The sequence below is a fragment of the Phoenix dactylifera genome, chromosome 5 (assembly GCF_009389715.1).
Source record: "Phoenix dactylifera cultivar Barhee BC4 chromosome 5, palm_55x_up_171113_PBpolish2nd_filt_p, whole genome shotgun sequence".
In the NCBI taxonomy this organism is placed as follows: Eukaryota; Viridiplantae; Streptophyta; class Magnoliopsida; order Arecales; family Arecaceae; genus Phoenix; species Phoenix dactylifera.
The window spans coordinates 7,512,498-7,537,555 of NC_052396.1; the positions used below are offsets into that span (position 1 = coordinate 7,512,498).

At 39.2% G+C, this 25,058-nt stretch overlaps 1 protein-coding gene across 2 annotated transcripts; it reads right to left on the minus strand.

Annotated features, from left to right (window-relative positions):
• Nucleotides 1–2,696: 2,696 nt before the first annotated feature.
• LOC103702761 (serine/threonine-protein kinase ATG1a-like) lies at nucleotides 2,697–23,787 on the minus strand. Of its 2 annotated transcripts, none has more exons than XM_008785320.3 (13): nucleotides 23,239–23,787; nucleotides 23,045–23,162; nucleotides 22,848–22,906; nucleotides 19,232–19,296; nucleotides 12,590–12,683; nucleotides 12,423–12,503; nucleotides 12,214–12,325; nucleotides 7,720–7,771; nucleotides 7,411–7,550; nucleotides 6,980–7,344; nucleotides 5,275–5,563; nucleotides 5,105–5,175; nucleotides 2,697–3,212 (listed from the first exon to the last, which is right to left on the minus strand). In XM_008785320.3, the coding sequence occupies exons 1-13, from the start codon at nucleotides 23,485–23,487 to the stop codon at nucleotides 2,976–2,978; spliced, it is 1,932 nt and encodes a 643-aa protein (XP_008783542.2). In that variant the 5' UTR covers nucleotides 23,488–23,787; the 3' UTR covers nucleotides 2,697–2,975. The 2 variants fall into 2 exon arrangements, with proteins under 2 accessions (XP_008783542.2, XP_038982621.1); XM_039126693.1 differs by having other exon boundaries at nucleotides 2,781–3,212; nucleotides 7,735–7,771.
• Between the last annotated feature and the right edge of the window lie 1,271 nt (nucleotides 23,788–25,058).

Here is a 25,058-nt window from a genome sequence, read left to right on the forward strand (position 1 = left end):
GATGGGGTCGGCAACCATGCCGACATTATCCCAATCATAATCTCTGAATCTATTTTAACTTTTTTCTGGCGATATTATTATGGCGCCGGATTATTATTTGCGTGCTTTTTTTGTTTGGCGTGACAACCAAAACCCAATCATAATGTCCGAGTCTATTTTTTAGTCAATCTGGCTTCTTTACCTCAAAAAACAAAAATCTCGCTTATCTCTTCTGGCGATATTCTTGGGGCCAGATTTGTGTTTTAATGCTTTTTTGTTGGCTTACGTGTGAAACGCAAGTTTAATGACATCAGCCAGAATTTATTATTATTTGCGTCAACCGTGAGGTGGGCTTCTGACGTTATTATCAAGCCGCATTTGGAGAGTCGGTGGAGTAGGCGCCGCATTTGGCATTCTGGCCTTTCATCCTGTAAGAGAGCTTCTTTATCTTTTCTTCTTTTTTAGGCCAAGCTTGTGACAGGACGCCATGGAATTGCTGTTCCCACTGCCGACGGGTGGCGTCATGGTTCTGGTAGAAGGCAGCTCAACAATGGAGCCAGTTGTACCAAGGCTTATGGCCACTAGCTAGACGCGTAATGTCCGTTCTAATATGTGACACGAGATTCACAGTATCAAATTCTTGTGTGGGTGCATCCTAGCTAGCTACTGTAGCTAGTCAAGGGCCGGGCAGGGGGAGAGCCTGGCTGAGCAAGGAATCTGTCCTAAAAATTTGCTATGAGGAAATCTATTGGATCTAAGAGTCATCCAGTCATTGATTTTTATTCTTTTAATAAGTAATCTAATTATTTTGTTCATCTTGATGGAGGAGTTTTCAGTATTTTCAATCGTTTTAGGTACAATTTTCTATGCACAAGTCTTTTGATGATGTCTCTTTTGCTGTTGTCTAGTGAAAGGAAAATGAAGTATTGTGACATGTTGCAAATTTTGAAATGGACAACCCGATGGCCGGTCATCCTTAGGCGCAGGTTTGTCGGCATGTGAAAGAAGTTTTAAATTTTAATTGCAATATAAGATAGCGCCGCGCTCTCCGCCCATAACAACCGCATTTTTAGGCAAGTTGGCATTTTTAAACATGCTCACCAATATTTTAAAGTAATTTTAAAAAATTTTAGAAAAGTTTGAAAATTTTAAACCTAAAAATAACATTCGTCGCAGCACAAAATTGCCATCGTCCTGCAGCCCGGCTGCCGACCATGCGCCGTTTCATTGCAAAGACAGGAGGGAGACAATGGTTGAGGGAGAGTGAGTGAGAGGAAAAATCCCTCACCCACAAACACACACCCATACACACAAACACACGGATGGGGAAGAAAGCGGCAGGGAGAGAGAGAGAGAGAGAGAGAGAGAGAGAGAGAGAGAGACGGTGGAAGAGGACGTGAAGGATGGTGGAGGTGAGAGGGTTGAGGGTAGAAACACGAGAGGCGGTGGGGTTGAAGGCGTGCGGGAGGCAGGAGAGTGATCGGGAACGCAAGTGAGGGCTTGAACGAAGGCACGCCGGCGTTGGGTGGACGAGCGAGAGGAGACGTGAGAGAGGCGGCGGGATGGAGGCGTGCGAGGGGAAAAGAGCACGGGAGAGAGTGAGAGAGGCGGTGGCGAGGGGAGCTGTGTCGGATGCGGCGAGACAAACGGGGGCGTCTCTGCTTTCACAGGGCGCGGCCCCTGTTTTCCAAGCATTTTCTCAGGCTGGCGCGCGAGTAGTGTTTGGTTAGACTTCGATTTCATCCAAGCTTCTGTGACAATACGTCAACCAAGACGCGCGTGACAGCCACTTTGGAAATCAAGTACATGCCGGCCATGGCGCCCCAGCCTCATTATTTCATATCCATCACTCCTATAACCTGCATCAACTTTTTCCATGTCAAGAGTCAGTGAACTTTCATATTTTTATGTCAAGAATCAGTGAAATGCCGAGGCCCTGCTGAGGCAGCCCTCACAAGGCTATGACAGGTCAAGAGAACCAATGCCAGAAGCACGCCACACTAGCCATGCCTATTGCACACTCCGTCCACGTACTGAACCAGCCACCTATGAGATCCCCTGACCAACATGAGACATCAAAAGTCACCTGTAAATTAAAGGGAGCTGCTTAACCAAGATATGGGCCAATGGACAAGGATTTAGGGACCTAGCCACCGAGTAAGATTAGAACATGAGCAACATCAATGGACCAACACAAAATATTCTAGATCCTTTCATAAAGGGTATGCCATGTTTGTAAAATGTGACAACTGTCCAGCTTCAGAGGCACAAAGCTCTGCAACACAATGGATAAAGCAAATACCGATTGAAGCTCTGAACAGGGGAACATATCAAGAGTAACACAATCTGAAATAACAAGGGAACATACCATAAGTAACATTCTTTTAAGGGCTCTATTGCGATGCATGGACATACATCATTCAGGACCAGGAAAAAAAAAAGAAATATCTATTAGTGATTCTGGTTTTAATTAAATTTATCACGCCAACAGTGAGATGACACAATCTGAAAGAGCTTAAAGCCTGATTGGATTGCAATTGAGAAGAGCAGACCCCTGAATTGTAGGGATGTTGACTGATGCAACTTCACATTAGTAATTACATTTGCTCGATCAAACTGTTGATTGGCTGAGAACATGCTAGAGTACCCAAACATGATATGAACCAAAAACCTGAATGAACATCTAAATAGCACCACCAGTAGGAATGATCCCAAACTGAGAGTTCAACAACAAAAAGATTACAAATTCAACTTGATATTGACAATGATTTATATGCACAGGTTATAGTTATTTTATGTACAATGGCATCAAGCTATAAGACAGATTATGTACATTCCTTTGCATATGAGGAGCTCTGTAACCAACCATTGAGGGAACCCAACTACTCGTGGATCAGCTTTGTCACCTCTAAAAGAAAACTTGATTAGAATATGGAGGTCTGACAAACAATGACTGGTTTTGTGATTAGCCGTTATCCAAGATGAGTCATAGCTATTTACTTGCTGGAAGATTCATTAGTTGGTTTGTCAGTTAGTTGTGCCATATGAGACTTGTCTAGATGGCTTCTTAAATTCATAATGTATCTCTGTATCCGTTGCCGGTCAGACGGAGGGAGTGAAAATGTGGGGTTCAGCGGGAGTGACACTGCTTCCACCATAATAAATGTAAGCAACATGATTGCTCTCGAGTATGATGCAATTGCTCCACTCCTGTGTCCCATAACTTCATCCACCTGAAAATAAGGAACATTAAACCAGAAAATAGTGATAACAGAAGATGAAAACAACAGGCATAAATGCCAAAACTTTTCATTTATTGTATAACTAGGAATGACAGGAAAAAGACAACAACGAAAAATGTCATCAAAGCCAACTTCAGAAAGTTTTTGACAGAGCCTGGGGAGTTGCAATTTCCTAGATTCAGTTGGCCACAACAGCCAACGCCTACAATGAGACCAGGATGTTAAACTAGATTAGAAAAGGGGAAGTGGAATATTCATGCCACTATAGTCTCTAACTATGTGTGTTATTTTTGCAATAGTTGCCTCCCCATTCCAGGCAAGACATTAAGACATTGTTTACTCAGAAGCCAGAACCTGCCTCATGCGTCATCCGTATCATACCTGATCTAGAATCTGGCTCTCCAACCAGCATAGTCACAATTCCAGCAATCAGGAACAATTCGGCAATGTTGAAAAATTCAAAATTCAGCAAAAATATCAAAAAAATCAAAAAAAAATCAGAGAAAAAGAATAATAAAAAAACAAATATTTATAACATATATTATAAAATAATAGAAGTTCATAATCAGAATTGTTGATGATGAATTCTGGAAGCCCAGAACAGATTTTTTTTTTCTTTGAGAATGACTTGAACCTATAACTGCGAACAAGAGTTGCGGGCCCCTGCCATGTTGGAGGTTGAAAAAAAGTAACGAAGGAAAGAATAGGACAAAAGAGAAGGAAAAGAGTATGGGACATAAGGAATGGCCCTTTAGCTTCCCTTTCTAAAAAAGGCGATTTATTACTACTCTTGCAATTCTAATCCACAAGTCCATCCCATGACAATAAATATTGGTGTCATAGCCCACCTTGGTTCCTCGATGCTCGAGCATGTACACAGAATCATGGCACCTGAGCTCTTTTTGTTCTCCATGAATAATTCATGGGTTTGCGAATTATTTGCAATTTTCTTGAATTTGATGATAAATTCATGATGCATTAACGAATGTCCGAATTATTCACCAGACAGTTTGGTTTAATAGCTAATCATGAATAATTTATGAATAACAAATTTTTCAAAAATTCACCGATTACTGTGACTATGTTGACCCGCACATGCTTCCCACTTTTAGTTCTCTTTAGACAAGTTATGTTGCATACTTTTATATAAACTATCAAAAACCTGCATTGAAGAAATCATATTTCATGCTGTTACTATTATCATTATTGAGAGAGAGAGAGAGAGAGAGAGACTTCGTTTTCTGTATAGTCCTTTTTGAAATAATAGGCTATGAACAAGAAGGGTTAATAATGAGGATCAATATACCAAAACTAGAGATCACGTGTACTATGAGTCAGCCAAGGATTTCCCAAAAGTGTAAAGGCGTGCAGTAATCAAATTGACAACCTGATTACATTCCAAAACAGGTTGCACTATTTCATTATTACCAGTGCAAGCCTTTTACTTTTGAGCAAGTGGACAGATCTTCTTATATGTTATAGCAGGGTTCCTATGATTATAAGTTACCCTTTATTCATGTAAATTTCAATAAAAAAAAGATCATAAGCAAACAATTTGTGATATCCAAATCACTCAGATGTTGATTTTTGTTTAGGAACTTCGAGTCAGTAACAAAATCACTTAAACTTATGCAAGAAAAAGATGACAAGAATATGGTATGAAAATTGCGTAGATGGGTGCTTGTTTGAGTCTGATCCTGCATAAAGTCTAACAGGCGAAAGACTATTGATGAGACAAAAGTAGCAACAGCAGTCCATGTCATTTGTACTATAAAACTCCAGCACCCATGAAATCCTTTTAAAAACTGTATCAGCTGGCATTGCATTTTACTTTTGCTAATCAAGATAATTAAACAGATAAAGGGAAGAAATTGATTACTTACAGCACCACTTTTCCCGGAAGCTAAAGCTGTTTGAAATATAATCTCCATAGCATCTGGCATCTCCAAATCACCTAAAACACATGATGGTTCTTAAAATGACAATCTGTAAATTGAAATTGCTTAACATATTGATGATTGGCAGAAATATCATCAGTTATTGGCCAAACCACCTATATCCCGCAAGCTATTAGAGATCTCTTCAGCTCGATCATATGCAACAACAAATCCCTCCTCTGCCCATGAGCAAACAGATGATGGCTTCATGAAATCGACTCCCTCTGCTATGTTCAGAGACATATGACCTTTTTGATGAGATGGATACTCATTAGCAGAAGTATTGAGAGTATCTGTCTCAGTTTTGGAGGCCACCCATAAATTACATATGCGTAGGGCTTCTTTCCATACAGCTAAAGTCACGAGTTCAAGTGAAAATGATTCCAGATGCAGTCCTTCATGAAGCTGTAACCATCACAACTCATCATCAGATACATCTTTTCAACGAGAGATTTTTTTCCAGTTTATGCTAGTGAGAAGGTAAGAGCTGCATCCCCATAGCAGCATGTCAAGTTTTAATAGTTTATATGACAGGTTTGTTTGATGAAATTTGTGTGTCCAAACTGAGATAGCTTGTTCAACATCCTACTGCCATGCTATGCCAGAATTGTCAAGGTGGGATCCAAAGGGAACTTAAAAATCGGTGAGTTCCAAAAAAAATATGAGGACCTAATATCGTTAAGAAAGAGCACTGACCTATAAGCATAACCATCAAGCCTTGTTGCAATTATTTGGGGTTAGGTTTAGGAGTCCTTATTCAACAAGAATTCCAATTTTGGCTGCCTCTAATGCTATTTCAAGCTTTTCCATATCTTTTCTCACAACCTTCCACCGTGCTACCTTAGGTTTTTTTGCTAAAATGCTACCTTCGGTTTTCTCCTCTACATACATCTTTTCGAAGGATTATCACAATTTTTTAGGGAAAAAATAGAGTAGAAAGGAGACACAACTATCTTTATCAAAGTATATGTCCATTCGATCTTTCTAAAATGAGATAGTTAGACCCACCTTTTAGGAACTTTGTCAGAAATAAAACCTCCGTCATTTGGCATGCGGTAGCTAACATCAAGTATCTTCTCAATAGCTAGATAGTTTGATAAATACCTTCCCTTAACTAGTTAAACAGGCTGTGATTGTTCATTCTTCTATAGGATATTAAACCTCAAATCATCACCATCCTTCCCATCACTGGTTTGTTGGCCTTCCTCTTATATTTGGCATCTCCTTGTTTGACCATTGCAGAACCAGCATTATACAACTGTCCCAGCATTTCTTCTTGGTTATGGGTTCTTCTTTGGCACTAGGCTTCTCTAGTTGCAAACAATTCGTACAAGTGCACAATGTTGCCTTACTCTTTAATTGACACAATATGTTCATTTATTCCTACCAAATCACTTTATTTGAGGTTTCATTTCTTTGAAATTTTGTTACTACCTTTGATTCTGTTTTCACCCTCCATCCATGGATACCAGCTCTAAGTAGTGTTTAGATATATTTTTCACCAGAAATCCGGATTCGGATCCAAGAAAATCCTTATAATCCGGTCCGAATCCATATCCAGGAGAAATTATAACCAAATACCGGTAGCCGTATTGAGATCCAATCGGATATGAAAACTTCTATCTGATTCCGGTCCAGACCAGATACAGAAACAAATAGAGTCAGATACGATATGAATTTTCAGCCCTAGAAAAGATGCAGATAACTGGCAATTGATACAGCTGCAGCTATCATGATTTCAAAACTTATAGTACTTCTAGAGCATTCTAGAGCATCCAAACAGAAATTGAATACATGCAGCTTCAACTAGAACTTGCATACCTTTTGTTGTGCTAATTCTGTGAGGGCATTTACATACTGACTTAGAAGCTGAAGCCTAGTGAAATGATACGATGATGATGTCTCCTGCACATCTTCCAATGCAGTAGATGTCTGTGATGTTGATAACAGAGCAGACAAATGGCTCCCCACACTCTCCACTCCACAAATAGAACTAACAGCTAGCTCCCTAGTTTGCATCAGACCAGCAGCACCCTTGCCAGTCATCTTTTGCCTGTAACTAGGAGGTCTAGTTGTAGAATTATCTCGCAAGGATGTCTCAAGTGAAGAAAATAAAGTCTCCATAGAAGCAAAATTAGCAGGAACAAGAACATATTCTTGTTCAATAGAGTCGAAGGAGTCGGCAACTGGACATATACTCGAGATTAGATCAGTCAACAACAAACAACCTCAGAGCAAGCTTGAAAACTCACCTTTTGAAGTATCTGTGAATGAAAGCCCTCGATCCATGCTTTCAGTCTTCATGGGATGCACATCTGAAGAATTCAATGGATCATCATCTCCTAAGTTAACATCTGCAGTATTATGTGACTCCACAGCCGTTCCACTTATCCTACATGTTAACATTAGACCATCAAAATCTATTTAATTGAAGTGTTTTTATAGATATCAAATAGATTTAGGAACTTCATAACTTTAATTCTTTGATAGAGACAATTAAGCAAATTTCTCCTCATTAATATCACAAATTAATATATAAGAACATGACGTTTAAAGTAAACCTTGGCGCCAAGAACCTGTGGTTGAAGAAATCTTCAAATGCTAGTCTCTCCTCTGCAAAATAATTGAAAAACTGAAATTGTCAAAACTTATTTTGGTGGTGTAACTGTGCCTGCTATGTCAGGCTCGAGACAAAAAGAAGACTTCCTTTTAGACTGAATTAAAGCATATTGGAGCTTTTTTTTCTACAGCATGTTTTCGATAATAGTAACAACAATTACCCAGCATAATACAGTGGTAAAAAGCAAAGAAAACACATCAAGAAATAAATGTTTAACAAACACAAGTATCTTCAATACATATACAAGGTGATAACAAAATTAGAACCCACTGTCTTCCATTTCAAGGCTCTAGTGCTTGCTATATCCATAACAAACAAGTTCTTCCTCAACTACTTTGGTGACAACTTATTGTTTCTTTTTCCTCTTATTCTCTGCATCTTGAAAATTTAAAATAAGGTGGAGCGAAAGGGTAGATAAATACACAGTGTCACCATAATCTTTATCTCTCTGTGCATGTGCATGTGTATGTGCATTTGTATACAGTTTAAGGGTGGCAAAATTTTGTTCAACCTGTCCAACCAACCCAGTCTAACACAGGGTAAACTGGGTCCAGAAAATATATCCCTTGCCTGGGAACACCCGGAAAAGAAAAATGTCAGAAGTTAAAACCTCTGCTTCTGGGTCTGGATCTGTAATCTCGAACAAACTGGGTTCTTATATAGGACTTCAAAACCACGTCAAGAACTGGCCATGTCTGGATCCATAAACATACGAAATTAGGATTCTTACTACAGGCTTCGAGACCAGATCAAGTCCCGATTTATAAATCTGGAAAAATTTGAGGTTCTTGCGACAAGGTTTAAAAGAGACCATCAAAAGCAACTAGACCATCAACCACTCTAACAGAAAGCTTCATGAGAGCCTGCCAATGTGAAATTTGAGCATAAAAACACTTCCATTTGACCCAACGCTGAAAGGGAGAGTTTTCCATCGCATCAAGAATCATTTTAATTGGAGATCAGATGATCAAGTTGTGGCCATTTTAATAAGCACTGATTCGCTAAAATTTGTTGACAAAGTTGCTGGTGATTACCATTTTACATTTCCATATCTAGTCCAACCCAGAGACTAATTTTGTCAATTTTCTGAGCTATTTTTCTTACTTTTCTTCATTAGAAAATTTTTGTTCCTAAAGATATAGATCCAATTAGGCTTAAAAAAGAAAAAAAAATTTGTTGTTTCTTATATTTTCCTCACTTTAAGTCTGGAATGGATTAAGCAATGAATCATACAGTTTATGGAACCCTGCAACTGTTAACCTTGTATGCTAAACTATTGTCATTCTATGAGTAAAGTTGAGATTTCTCTTCAATTCCCTTGTATCGTGAGGCACCGAGCAAAAACCTGAGGTGAGGCTATAATTTAGAAAGTGACCTTGGCAAGACTGGGTTTCTTTAACCATGCCTTATGAAGGCTGTGGGTGCAAGACCAAAGGTTGATTAGGAAGACATGTAAGGTATTTTGTTTGTTGTTGGTTATCCCTAAAAGGCTACCCCTTGTTGCTTTCTTCTTAATTGTATCACGTCCACATCTTTTACATTCTTGTGCTTCCACATAATTTATCTAGTCAATTTGTCCTAGAGAAATGGGTTCCCAATCCCCTACATGCATCACATACATAATTTTTGTACACCAGTTTTTTTCTTTTTAGATCTAATAAAGCTATTAAACATCAATTGAAACTCCAAAACTGAGGTCATGTTCAAATCAGACCAGATTGAAACCAAACCATTGTGGTCTAAACTTAAAAACTTAAAACTGTGGTTCCTACCAAATTAGTATACAAGCCAAATAGTTCACAGAACAAAGCCTTCGGAATCTGATACAAGCTGGTCCAACTCAGACCAAATACTGAGACAAGCTGTTAGATGCAAGATCGAAAACCATCAAAAGTTTAAACAACATGGATCACCTTCTAGTGCGGACACCAATGCCAGGTCACCGGTCACTCGGGTCTACGGAAGTGATTTTATGTTATTTGGGCTTATTAAGGTATTTTGTTATTTGATAGTCTTTATGGCTTATTTTGATATTTCGTCATTTTGAGGCTCTTTTGTGAGACTAGTTTCTTTTTAGGGGTCTTTTGCATTTTCTGGGTCTTAAAAATATATTGTACCGTACATCGTTTAGGGTTATGTTATGAATGAAAAAAATTTGATTCCCTTTCTTTTAGCTCTATCGTGTGAAACCTGAGCGGGGTTAAGTGCCAGGCCTAGTATTTCTTCCTCTTCCTCCCTCCTCTTTCCTTCCCTATTTCTCCACTCTCCTTCTTCTCTCTTTCTTTCTTTTCTTGCTGTCCGGCATCAGCATTGGTATCAGAGCTCTGGCATGTGAAACCCTGAGCCCGAGCTGCTGTGGGCTGTGGCCATCCCGTGGGGTTCAGGCTCCACAGAGGAAACAAAGGAAGACCCTTCTTCCCAGTTCCTATGGCCAGCCTCTGTTCCCCTTTCCCCTCCCAGCAACTCGATAGAGAAGACCGCCGCCGCGGCCTAAACCCCAGCCACAACTGCTACCCAAGGCCGGATTCGGAGAGAAGGGGCACCACCGCACTGCCCTCCATGAGATCCGAGAAGAGGAGCTTCGCTCGGGTCTGGAAGAGGCCGTGCTGCACCCCGCTTCCCGTGTCTGTGGCCGCCGCGTGCCACCCGCGGCCCCACGCTTGACCGTCACCACGGAAGCAGGTAAACGAACAAACCCTAGTCTCAAAGCCCCACGAAGGAGCCAGTCGGTAGTGGGTCTCCAGAGTGGGTGCGCCCGCTAACCCAAATCCAGTCGGATTAAAAAAAAATTTGTATCGGGTGCGTAATGGGTTACCGGAGCGGGTCGTGCCTGCTAACCCGAACCCTATCGGATCCCAATTAAAAAAAAAAAAAGAGGAAAAGAAAAATACTTGTTCATCTTCTTTCTCCTTTCTCTTCCGTTTCCGCCATCGCTGCCCAAGCGCCGCCTCGCCGTCTCGCCTTTGCGGCGACCACCTCCGCCGTCGCCGCCTCCGCCGCTCCGCCCTTGCCGTCGCAGCTTCGCGCCCTCACATTCGCTTGCCGCCCCGAGCCCTATCGCCACCCCCACAACCCTCTCCCTTCCTTCCGCTGCACTCCGCTTCCTCGCTTCCTCGCCGCTCGTCACTTGTTCTTCCCCGTCGCCGCCCAAGCCCCACTGTCTCCCTTTCCCCTCTCGTTGACTCTAGGATTAAAGTATGGTGGCCAGATGACATGGCATTTTATGATGGTGTTGTCAATCCTTTTGATCCTGTTTCAAAAAGGTATAAGATTCCTTACAATGATGGTGACATAGAGATACTGTTACTCAAGAATGAACGTTGGAAATTTGTCGAAAGGGATGGCAAAACAGATGGGGGACTGGCAAAAGATATCTCAAATCCTGATGCTTCTTCAGAATTGCGACGAGATAAAAGGGCAAAAAAAAAACCTTCAAGTTCTGTTTCAAAACATTCAAAGATGGAGGCATCCAGCGCTTTTTGGTTCGTTGGAGCAGATGGTCAGAGTCTGATTCCACTTGGATCATGCAAGATGAGCTTCAGCAAATTGACTCGGACCTTTTGGAGTACTACCAGGGCTACATCGAGCCACGCTCGTCGAGATCGACTTCTTTCCACCTAGGTGGAGCTGGTGCAGACACTAGTACCAGGTCACCCGTCACTCGAGTCTACGGTTGCCGCAGAAAGATGGTCCAGCCAGTTTGATTTTATTTTGGGAGTGATTTTATGTTATTTGGGTTTATTATGATATTTTGTTATTTGACAGCCATTAGGGCTTATTTTAGTATTTCGTTATTTTGAGGGTCTTTTGTTAGACTAGTTTCTTTTTAGGGATCTTTTACATTTCCTTGGTCTTATAAATATGTTGGACCGTACATCGTTTAGGGTTATGCTATGAATGAAAAAAAAATTGATTCTCTTTCCTTTAGCTCTGACATGTGAAACCCTGAGCTGGGCTAGGTGCAAAGCCTAGTTCTTCTTCCTCTTCCTCCCTCCTCTATCCTTCCCTATTTCTCCTCTCTCCTTCTCTCTTTCTTTCTTTCCCTGCTGTCCGGCATCACCTTCCCATCATTATCAGTCCAAACTAGATCAGCAAATGTGTATCAAGACCTATGAAACCGGATGACTTGCAGTAGAACAACGTACAACATTTTCCTCCATTGTGATGCATTTAGTTTTTGATAACAACATCTGAGCTCCTGAATCAACATAAAACATATAGTAATTAACAGAATAAGTGATGACGGGCAAGTGCTGAATCAAATCCAAGAATTAGGTAGACTTCCTTTGGATGTCTGCACATATGCTTTCCAGTACATAAATATAATATAACCAAGCATTAAGAATTCTCAGCATAGATTGGCTATGAGAGGCTTTTAAATGACATAAGATTATGAAATCCTAATTATGCCATGTAGTAAATGGAACATCTTTACCTGGTTTTCGACGTAGAAGACTTCTACAGAGATCAATACAATCAGGATGCAAGTCCATCAGAACATCTTCTGGAAACTGCAGTTCATTAGATGCCAATATGTTCTGGAAAAGCTGTTATCACAAGAGAAACAGAAAGAGAATTATAAGGAACCACATGAACTAGTTTCTATTGTATGCAAAGCATTACAAATAATTGAAAAATATAAACCTGAAAATGAGTATTTCCATCAAAAGGTAGCTTCCCTGTGACCAGCTGGAACAGAATTGCTCCCACACTCCATAAGTCAACCTGCATTTATCCATTTCATAATTGAACAATATAAAGAGTTGCAGAAATTCACAAGTCCAACCTATATACAAGTTCTTTTATCACACCTTGGGACCATATTGTTTATCCTCCATAATCTCTGGAGCCATGTATAAAGGGGAACCACAAAGTGTGTCAGCTAACCCTTGAGGCATCAGATACCTGGCAGAAAGTTATTTCCAATAAGAAGTTAGCAGAGTAGCATATTAAGACTTCAATATAGCTGCTATCTGAGTGACACATCTGTGCGTGTTTTGATGTCTGACTCAAGAAGGTTCATTTAACTAGCAACAATCCAAGTTTAGTGCTGAGATGATCTCAAAATAGTATCAAGCCAAGCTCAAGATCACATAGCCCACTTGTTTTCAGCTTAATTAAGATATATACAGAAACATATAGAAATATCTCCTACTACATTTAAAGGGAACTCTCTGAGGGTCCGTTGTTGGTTCGATGGTTCGATGGCAAGTGACGAAAGATTAGAACTAAGTGAGCAGTTAGAGAGCTTCAAAAGAAAAGCTACCCGACTGTTATAATTACAGGAGAATTCCAAGAAAAGAAGTCAACATGTAAGAGTTCCAAAGAAAATAAAGCTACTAACAAAAATCTAAATTAAATGAGATTCCACGTGCATCACACATGTTAAATGCCAGTATTTATTATTTATATGTAAGTAAATACATTCTTACTAGTGACCAAGGTGCTTGGATGTACCATAGTGTAAGTACAATTCGTACTGTTCTGACAAGTTATTAGCGAGATACAGGCACTCAAATCTCGATGGTATACAATGTGTCTACCTATGTCATTCTACTTTAGCCAGTATCAAGGTGCATCAAAGTGATACAAATTGGTACAGGATAGTATGTAGCAGTACAGGCTTCTAGTTGCTTTTTCATTCTAAATCATGCCCAACCATGCTAATATAAACCCGTTCTATTTGAGACAATTGAAACTCTTTCTTCCTCTTTTCATTTTAAGAATCTGAAGATCTGATGAGTAGACTGGACATGGTAATGATAAAAAAAATTGTCTTCTATATCTGACCAAAGATTATAACCAAAGTAACTCATAATATACAAGTTTATGAGCTTCATATAGTACCAAAAATATGTGTACAACACCTAAATCGTGTTTTGACAAGTTAACATAGTTATATGTCTCTTTATAATTCATATAAAAATTTATGAGCTTATTTTTGTCGTTAATTCGGAAAGAAATGCTAACATGACATTAATTTGTATAAGAAATTATTTGAATTTGTGAAATATACATGCCAAACAGCAACTCACAAAAACATTTAGGTGGCTTATGATCCTAGATTTTTCAGATTAGCTAAAACTTACATGTATCAGTTTAAAAATCTATGAATTAGAATAAAGCAGTTAAAATTGATCAGTATTTATTAAAAAGTTGGATAAAGTTTATATTTTAGTTGCTGCTTGAAAAGCCTTTTACATAGTTCATAAATTACAGTGCCAATTCATGTCAACTATTGGGAGTTTGGGACATTACACATTGTTTTGGCCCCTAATCAGCACATAATGACAGATAATACTCCAATCCTTGAATTTTACTGATGTAAATTGTTGTGATTAGTCAGGACTTAAGCAGCTTATTGATAGCCCCTTGTGTTAGCAATTCTTTCCCGACCATGCTATTAGACTGAGAAAAAAGAATATAGGTCATTTTCTCTTAAATTTTGCCATCCATAGTATGAAAGCAAATAACTCAAAATACACTCATCAAAAACTATTTAGCACACTCTTAGAGTTGGTCTATTACTAGTACACATACAAAATGTAACACTAAATTTGATGCAAAAATAAATGGACTATAGCAGGGTAATTGAAAAGATAGATATTTGAAATAAGACATGAACTACTTTTATTAATGCCAAAGATGATCTCCAATACAGTATAGCTGGTTATTGAGCCTAATTTCCAGCATTGCACAACTTATGATCCAAAGGATGGATGCATTAGATTTTTTTCTCCAATTCAGCTTGCTTGTTGATTCAAACAGTATCAAATAAGGGATCTTGCGATTACACATTTGCAAACCGGACCCCAACCTCCAACTTCTTGCATTTTATCAAACTAACATCATCTGAAAATGCTAAACATAGTATATGTTTTCTGATTGCTCAACCAGATGGGAAAGGGAGAGAGGAGAGATGAAGCAAGAAAGCAGTTTGAGATATGCAGTTAGCCCTCTCTACCTAGGGGCAGATTTCCTTGAGATTTCTCTTTTACTACCACCTGTTGCCCACATACAAGCCCCCTCCCCGCAGCCACCCAAGGGCAATGCTGAGACATTCAAGGCCAAGGCAATTACATGCGCTATGAGTTGACTAAACTACTGAAGTTAGCTCATTACTGTCTGCTGCCCCATGGGGGTAACGTAACGGGTTCAACCATATGTGCACCATCTAGTATCCCAAATCCCAACCAAATGGGTCCATAGGTCCAGAATAAGATAGCTAAATAAGGTCATGGACTGTGCAAGTAGGTTAAGATTGAAATTCAACTTAAGGTGCAAAGCTTACATATTTTAATTGATTGAACTAGTCACACCTCATGTAAGCCTTGTATTTTAGTAGAAAGTAATCTAGGTAATAAATATTGCCGCAGACTAGCTACAGACTGGGACATCATGAAGTACCTTTATGCGACAATACAACTACTTGCATGCAGATCCTCTGATAACTCCTATAAATTCTCAGGATATCATGTGTAACAACATCCACCCCGCAACCAATACAAGTATGCATGGTGTCCATCCAGTTATGGGGTTCAATTAGATATTGGAGAAACACTTCGTCTGATAAAGCATTTTAGAAATCATAAAACTACTATGTATATCTAAGTTTACAAAAATAAATTTGTTAATTCTCCAATTGACCAACCTCCAAAATTGTTTTACCAATCCTCTTAACCTACAGTTTTTCGAGCCAAAAATCCAAACTTGAAATTTAGAACATGTTTGACATTGCTTTTATTTATTTTTTTCTAATTTTAAAAATAAAACCATAGAAACTGAGTCAACAAAATATGGGTGGATGGAGCTATTGTTTTTATTTTCTATTTTTCAAAAGTCGCTTTCATTATTTCTAGAAAAAAGAAAGTAAAAAATTCTTACTTTTAATATTTTCAAAAATAAAAAAACTCATGCTTTTACCACTACTGCCAGTGTTGTTGCTTTCATCATGCCACTACTATTTTCACCATGTTACCACCATCATCATCATTGTCGCCTCCACCATATCGCTAGTAGCCCTGCCATCACCATTGTCGCTGCCGCTACCCCATCGCTATCATCATCGCCGCCTCCACCACATAGCCGACAACCCACCGCTATCTTTGCACCAACTCCACCACACTAATGCTGCCATCACTATCACCTCGACCAATTGCCAATGACCTTGCCACCATTGCCATCAATCACCATCTCTGCCATACCGCCACCACCCCCACCAACAACACCTCCATTGCCTCCATCGTTACCATCATCACCTCCACTACCATTGCCATGTTTATATTTTTAAAAGCATTTTTAAGAAGCATGATATTTTTAAAAATAATTAACTATATCAAACATGTTCATATTTTTAAAAATTTACAGAAAAAGGAAACAAAGTTTCTAATTTTCTATTTTTGAATATAAAAAAAGGAAAGTGACCACAATCTGAAATGATCAGAAACTTGATTTTAATTTAATATATTTGTAAATAACGTATGTTCTCTTTGTTCTTTCAACACAAAGCCTCTGAATGTCAGGCCTCGAACAATAGCATAAACTCTACTCTATAGGCTAATTTATTTTCTTGGTTTTTTCATTTGTTACATATCATTAAAAGCCACTGAATGTCAAAAGACATAAGACATAAACTTAGTTGTGACATACAAATAATAACCTTATGTCTCCCTCAATTATCTGATGAAACTGAGTTTCTTATAGTGTCATTAAAGATTTTATGTATCTTATACCATGTCAAACAGCTCATGCTAACATGAAAGATATCCAACATGTATGAAATGGACGAAAAAAATACAATATGCCTCATAAAGTATTACACACAATCATCACTTTGCTAATTAAACCATTTCCAGCATACTGAGGGCATCCAGATTCGATTCAAGATTTTGGCCTCTTCTCTTATATAAGACTGTTACCTTACATAAGCCCTCCACCTTTCTCATCCGGGTTTGCGACCAATACCGGCGGTGTTAAAAGAATCAAGGATATGATATATATAAGAAGAAAATATTTTGTTTTGATCCTTTCATTTGTTATGTTTCTTTAACTCGTGCTGACTCTACATCCATCCCTTTTCCTTTCATTTTACCATTCATAGTTTTTTATTATCTTACCCCACTTCCATCCAAAAATACCTTTTACTTCTACCATGACTTCGGAATTTTTAAACAAAGAAATGTCACATCAATCTTCCCACATCTTAGTTGTCACATGCAGGCTATATCAATTACCTTCCTCGATGTCTAAACACACGATAATGAAAATAACCCTTTTATCAGAAGCCATTTCTCGTGTCATATCTAGATAGCAAGAAGCCAAAACTATTGAACCTTGAATATCGCCTGTGGTCTAATTTTGTTCAATATTTCCCAAAAGATATTTGCATCAATTTTACATCAAGCTTTAGTTGGATATTTCTTTTGGACCTTCTGAACCTACATCTATGTATGGCATGTTAGAAATAAGAGGATGCAATAAGGGGACAGCAGTTTGCAGTCCAAATCTGTGTCAAAGCAGATTAGACGAGGGTTAATGGTAAAAACTGGGGAAAAAAAGGTTCCTCAGGTTCAGAATCAATGGAGGTCTAGAAACAAAATAGGATTTAAGTGAAGGAACGGTTCAGTCACTGCTTGCAGGTCTAATGATCAAAGCTGAGAACTGAATTGAAGCCAAATGGAGAAAAAGTTATAATCAGAGGGTTTCTGGCGCAAGACCATAGAAATTATGGTTAAATATCAATGAATTCTACTAAATATGAAGTAAGGTTTTAGGTGATTAAGAATAAGTTTATGCAGAAAGGACTGAAAAAGTCTGCTGTCCCTTTTGCAGCAGTGAAGGAGACAGGATGGATAGAAAAGTATGCTGAGAAAAAGAAAAAAAGATGAAAAAAGAAGAAAGAAGCTCTGCCTCTATTTCTTGTTTACCATAAGCCAGATACACATAATCCCAGCTTGCCTCTCACTACTTTGAAGTGGCTGGCCCCAAAACTAGGTTAGTTGAGCCCTTCTAGGCTCTACAAAAAGAAAAAGAGGAGGAAGAAGTATAATATACCATCAAAAACAATTGAAACCAAGTATTCAACTGAGAAAAAGTAATAGAATCTAATGGCCCACCAGTGGGCTGAGTTATTTCCTTGTTTAAGCTTCTAACCACCGATAATCTTTCCCACAAGTTGTTTTGCCATGAAATGCAAACAGCAGGCCATTAAACGGAAGACAGCCACACTCCTTAATCTGCTGAAGGTTTCACCATTAATTGAATCATAAGGACATGGCACTATAAAACATTCAGGTCACTATATCCTCCACTAATTCCCCAACAACTAATCAAGTTAAGGTCAAGAAGGCCAATATAAACAGAATGGCTTTAATTAAGAAGATTTGGCAGCAAGTAAGAAAAACAATTTTACGGTATATAAAATAGTAATAAAACTCCAGTTTAGCTTTTTGAAGGCTCAACCAAGGCATGAGTTTACAATTACAGCAAGCAAATTAGGGTAAAATTCAAATAGAAAGATGTATTAAAACATCCAATTGACTCAGATGGTTTTCTTTGGACATCATCAGCCAGAGGACTCAGAAATATTATTGATTGAAGTCAAACCAGACATTATCTTCTACTTTTCCAGAAAATCCTTTGTGCAGAATTTATTTTATCAACGAAATCAACTTTTCCACATTGTTAGAAATTATGTTTTCGTGTTCTGCAAAGGAAAAGAGAAACATAGAAGAAAATTCCTATACAAACTCTGATGGAGAGAGTCCTATTCAAATAGAACTTTAAGAATCCAGATTGAAACATGTGGGATTAAAACATAATAATTATTCAGCTGGACAACATTCTCTGCACGTCCACTTTTAGCATGCCAAAGTTTCCAGCTTAAGAGATAAAAGGGTCACACTTGCAAGAGAGTATCACATAATCATTACATTTTTACTTCTTTGGAAAGCTTATAGGATGAAAACTTATGGCCTAGCAGACATTTTTTGTGGTTGTCATTTCTAACTAATTTATAAAATTGACCTTAAAACAATTATAAAAGTATCACAGATCTGAGGAAATGACATAATCCAAGCAGAACCATACAAACATTTGATAATCACTTTCCCTCAATCAAATATCAATTCATTAAGCAGTTGCCTTTTAAATGGATACAGCAAACTTTTCCTTCTAGCATGAAACAAAGTAGACAAAGATGTTTACAAAGAAAACTTGTGCACATTCTCTATGTATCTATAGCTTTGCATCTTCTAGAATCTAGATAGTTGATGTGTTAATTATCAATTAACAAATGAATATCAATATAATATGTCATTGGCTGTAGATGGATAATTAATATATTTTACGCAATTGATGTATCGGCAAAGATAAGAATATCTTAGAAAAATGCTGCACAGAAAAATCTAGCTCAGATATTACTAAGATAAGAATGCCAGATACAATTTTCTCACCTTGCAAACCCGAAATCCCCAATCTTCAACACAGGGGTTTCATCAGTACTTGACAGTAGAAGGTTCTGCAAAGCTTATTATAAGATGGTTAATACATAGAAATTAACTAACCAAGATTTGGGTTTATTTGTAACATCTCATATAATGTAAATTAACATGAAGATATAATATTTGGAATCCAAGCATAACTCTCTCATCACATAAGTAAAACATGGTTAAATATTCATTACGATGCATGATGCACAGAAATTGTTGACCCATGCCGTATTGAACCGGACGGTATAGAGCGTACCATACCGCACTAGTTCGGTATTAGTATACGGTATAGAGGGCGTACCGATACTCCGTAACGGCCCCCGACCGAGCGTACTGACATAGTGATAGGGTGGCACCTATACGGGGACCAGTACCAAGATGGTGTACCTTGTTTTAAACTCTCCTACAAAATTTTTGACCACAACAAGTAAATAAGGGAACATCAGTAATCCCAATTTAAAGCTTGGATGAAAAAGGGTTAGTAATGGCAGGTAGAGGTAAGTAGCCTATTGGCCATAAACCACAAGCCTCATCCACCCACATGGAGTGTGACCAATCAAAGTTCAAAATTTATAGTATGCTATAATTTAACATTATGAATTGGGGGTGATTTAAGGGCAAGGAAACCTTGAGCCAGCAAGGCACCTACCATAAAGTTTTGAAGATTAATTGGCTTGGTTATTTTTTACCCAAACTGACAGCAGAATTACACTTGACCCACTTTGTGTTGAATTAAGGTCAGAAAACCTGACTAAACCTGAAGCAGGTCAGCTACAAGTCAAAGTCATGACTATATTAAGGGGTACTCTACAAGGGAAGGAGCAAGTTGTCTGGAATTAAAAGTATCCCATTTTGGTTTAGAACTGTGATCTTATAAGAATTATCTTGCTCTTATCCTCTTGGAGGAGTCTTCATGGATAGTGAGCCTATTTTGAGATTACCCTTCCATTCTTTACTTCTCCATCATTTGATGTGACATGCTGTCGCTACTGTGCCGAATCCAGCAATGTACTCCATGTCAGTATAGGGATGTACCATACCGACATGACCCATACCATCAAGTTACCAATACAGGGAAAGGTAGGGAAAAATTGTCAGCATGTGTGATTATCATTTTTAACAAAGTTTTGTCTAATCCATTGGATATATAACTGAGAATGAAGACTTTTAAAAACACAAATATGACTTCTAAAACCTTACTTCTTCGCCATCTTCCATGACATCCTCTTCTAAAGTCAATTGTGAATGGCATTAGCAGTCGCCATGTTAGCAGTGCTTAAGGAAACTCATCAACTTTAACCTTGGTGACTATCCCACTCTATGTCAAGGAATCATGGAAGCTTGACCATGAAACCTTATGAGGTAAATAAAACAGTTGGTGATTAACGCAGTAATCCTGTTGAGCATCATGAATTCAGAATTTTTTCCTTTAAATCATTATTTCCCTGCACCCAAGAACTGGTTTGTATCACATTATTTGTCAACTTTGTGATTAAATGTACTGTGCTGGTTAGCTCATTGAGGAACCTGGATGGGTCAGGTCACAGAGATTGATCCACATGCAGATATAAGTACAAAACACCAACCAACTAGAAGATTAAATCATGTTTGATTAACAATGCATCCACTGATATGGAAGTACCTACCATTGCCATTCTAAGTGACAAGAGTGCAAGCCTTTTTAATCAATTGCACATTATGTGCTCTTGTAGCTGTGGTCAAGGAACAACACTATAAAATTTCTACTATAGTTGGAAAACCATGCTTTACATAGGGAATCACATACATCTTAGAGCCACAAATTATAAGCGAAACAGCAAAGTAATAGAACAAACCTTCAATAGGTGATAAAATAACGGATATGATGCATGTAAACATCAGAGAGCTGACCAATTATTTCATTGTACCTATAAAGTTTGAGTTCTTGAAAGATAACCAACACACTTGTCATGGACTCAGCCCAAAAGCTTAAGCTTTCGGGTAGAGGACCGGTCCAGGATAATAAACCCATGTGGCCCCCCTTTTATTAATCAATGTGGGACTATGACAATCTCCTCCACCCAATCTCGTGTCACGATTGGCTCTTACTTGAGAGAGAGAGGCCCATCCATGGTCTGGGTCCCACTCGACCCTACCAAGTCCTCCTTGACCCTAGTATTCCTCAGCGGAAGGCCTATATGACTAATTAAGGTTGTGATATATAATGAACCTGGCTTTGATACCACTTGTCATATAATCATAGCTCAAAAGCTTAAGCTATTGGGAGGAGGACCGGCCCATGCTAATAAACCCATGTGGCACCAAAACAATACATTCTGACTAGCCTTTTTGGATGAGGTCTTTGATTGTTATAAATGGTATTAGAGCGAACCCGCGAACCCAGCCGATGATCTATGTAGACTCAGAAACACTATAGCATGGGCCTATTTGGGTAGACGATGGGCTAATCATGGTATTTATGATTGAATTTATGGTACTTATAATTCGATTTGAATGAATTTGGACCCTTGGCTTAGCAAAAACACCAACACTTAAACAGGAAGAGTATCGCAGGCATGTGTTTAGTTCCACATCGGCTAAGCACTGGATAGATTTTATATACTTGTACAGAGCCAAAAAACCCCAAATAATACCTTTCAATGTAACTTCTTGGGTGAGATCCTATGTTGTTACAAATGGTATCAAGCAAATCCGGGTCATCGCATATGGACTAGAAGATACTACAATAAAGGATCTATTTAGGGCTAACTATGGGCTGATCATAGTATGTTAGTTCCTTTAAAAAAATCTAATTAACATATTTCGGCTAGCTTTTTTGGGTGAGGTTCTAGGTTGTTACGAGTGGTATCAAAACAAGGACCATTATGCGGCACAACCTTTATTAGTCATGTGAGCCCCTTACTGAGGGATACCAAAGTCGAGGAGGACCTGATCGAGAGATTTATGTCTCTGTCAATACCATAACATTTCGACATATATGATACTTATAAGAAAAATCGCTATCCAGAAAAGTCTATGATGCATCTACCTAACTAGATTTACCTTTTTGTTACTTTTTTTTCTCTTATTGTCCAAGAAACATGAGGTCTCCATAAAAAATCAGCCGACTTAAAAAAAAAAAAGAAAGAAAGAAAGAAAGAAAAAGTTCTTTGTTATTGCTCAAAATCACCCACTTCCATGACATAAGCCCCATAGTCTTATGATAACTAAACAGCATCAAGTGGATCCCATGCATCATCTATGAAGGATTATATGCTGAAAGTTAGGCATTTAGTCCCTCCACATTATCAGCATATTCTAATCAGGTGTATGCACAGAGACGTTGGTAACCTAGCAACGAGTTAGCATCTAGTTGTCGTATAAAATATTGGCATAACGAGGCAACTCCTCTGCAGCGAGACCGATCAAGTCAAGATTCTAATTGAAACTAAATACCCTTTTCCAAGGCATAATTCTCACTGTGCACTTTCTAATTTATCACACACGACATTCAACAGTAGCATCTAAGAACAACAATATTAAACAACGAGAAAAAAGCCTTGCTTCAGATAACACAGTCACAACTAAAAGAAAAACCCACCTGCGGCTTCAGGTCCCTGTGGATGAGGTTGTTCTCTTGAAGAACCTGCAACCCCGAAGCTGCACGAACATACTCAAAACTCTCAAACCCATCAAAGCAAAAGTCCAGACACCAAACCTTAAAACAGCAACACGACAAGAACCCATGCAAAACCAAACCACAAACTCGATCAAAACCCCGCAAGACTAAACACATACCCAGCTGCCGCATAAAGTGCCTCGCGACCGCCTCCGAAACCCTCCCCCGCCGCTGTATATACGCTGCGAGATCACCGCCCGAGCAGTACTCCAGCACGAGAAATATCTTATCCTCCGTCTATTCAAACCCACCACTCCAAAATTAGCACATAAGAGCAGTGATATAGACAATTAATCGCACGAAGGTAGCGTACCTGGATGGCTTGGTGGAGGCGGACGATGTTGGGGTGGGAGACCTGGCGGAGGATGGCAATCTCTTTCAGGAGGCCGTCGCGGATCTTGGAGTTGAGCTGCTTCTTGTCGATCTCCTTCACGGCCACCTCCACGCCGTGCTGCCGGTGCCGCGCCCGCCACACCACCGCGAACGACCCCGACCCGATCTTCGGCCCCAGAATGTAGTCCCCGACCGCCCGCCCACGCCCCAACGCCCAACTCTCCCCCATCCTCTCTCAACTGATGGGCTTTGGAGTTGGTTTATACAAGCTTAGAACATTAGAAAGACTAGCAATCGGCCTATTGGAGAAAGCCGTAGTCTCGGTGCATTTGAAAGGGGGGTTGTCTTAGAGTTTCGGCTTCATCTGGGGAGGAAGACGCTTGTGAAAAGTGAGGCTCCCATTATCGGACGGGGGAATTGGGGGTGGACGAGGACCGGAGACGAAGGGAAAAGAAGACGCGAGTGGGGTACCGAGGTGGGTCCCAGTTTTCTAGTTTCCGGCTCCGCGTTAAACGCTCCCCAGAGATTTCCTGGAACGATAATGGTGCAGAATACGATGTCGTACTGCTTAAGAGAGGGGCATGTCGAGCCGAGGGACAAAGGGGTTGGAAAATTTCGTGACAAGTGCGCATGGATTTGGACGCGCTTAGATTACCGGGTCATTTCGGCTGGGAACTCTTTGGAGTCCGGCTTTTTCTGGTCAGACCTACGGTTTATTTGGACCGGCTGTGGTCCGAGAATCGGCCCAGCTGTTGACCGGTCGGTTGCTGGGTTACGGATGAAGGATTTTGGGGGATACTTTGATAGTTATCCTGTATTAGCCTTCTCACCTGCTAAAAATTAAAATGGGTAAACGTTTGCTTGAGAAACACGCCAGCATGCAAACAGCGCATTAAATAATGTAACCAACTTTTATAATTAAGTGCTGTCCTTATGCGGAAAATTCTAACTACAAACCATACGATTTAACAATAATATTTTTGAAGAACCAAAGGAGAGGCAGAAGGGTCGTAGCTAAGTGGAATGGGGAAGAGAACCAAAGGAGAGGCAGAAGGGCTCACCGTTTGAGAAGTTGCCATATGGAAACGATGGTAGCCATTAATTTTTTTATTTGGTGTCATTAGAATTTATTATTTCCAAGTGAAATGCATGGAAGGAATAAAAAAATTGTGGTCGGGAAGGTCATGGTAGCAAAAGCCATGGGCAAGCGTTTGATGCACTCTCGACGTGGATTTTTCAACGTAGATAGTAAAAGAACAAGAAGCCTTATTAAATATTACTAGCGCAGATACTGGGATAAGAAAGATACTCTAGGATAAAATAGGCTATCCATGCATCATAGTTTAAGGCACCAGGACGGATAAGTGCTTATTATATTAGTGTAGCATAAGCTTAGTTTCCAATAATTCCAGTGCAGACCAAAGAGTGATGCACTATGATCCTTATATTTGTTTTTGAAGTCGGCATATAGAGATATTACTGGATAGATTTTGACTCATATATAAACTTTTCTCTGAATAATCCCACACCAGCACAGCAAACGTGTGGATGTCTATTTTTTTAAATTTGGTTCATGAATATGGACACATGCAATTTATTCCATGAGTCAAGGTAGTTCATCAGCACTCTTTGGGCACCTTTGATGGATAATGAACGCCATATAAACAGAGTTTCTGGAGACCGGCGAGAGGCACTTTATTATTTTCAAAGCACGTCTATTATGAGATAAACAGAGCTGCGAACTGAGTAGTATTCTTCATGCCTGAACTTGATACCAATTCCGAGAGCACGTCAGAATAT

What these genes read in the sequence shown, in the direction of transcription:
- LOC103702761 (XM_008785320.3), bottom strand. Translation starts at nt 23,487, where the DNA reads ATGGGGGAGAGTTGGGCGTTGGGGCGTGGGCGGGCGGTCGGGGACTAC. An exon ending in ACAGGGACCTGAAGCCGCAG is followed by an intron (nt 19,297 to 22,847) that starts GTGGGTTTTTCT and finishes TAAGCTTTGCAG; the next exon opens with AACCTTCTACTGTCAAGTAC. An exon ending in CTTCCGGGAAAAGTGGTGCT is followed by an intron (nt 3,213 to 5,104) that starts GTAAGTAATCAA and finishes CCTTATTTTCAG; the next exon opens with GTGGATGAAGTTATGGGACA.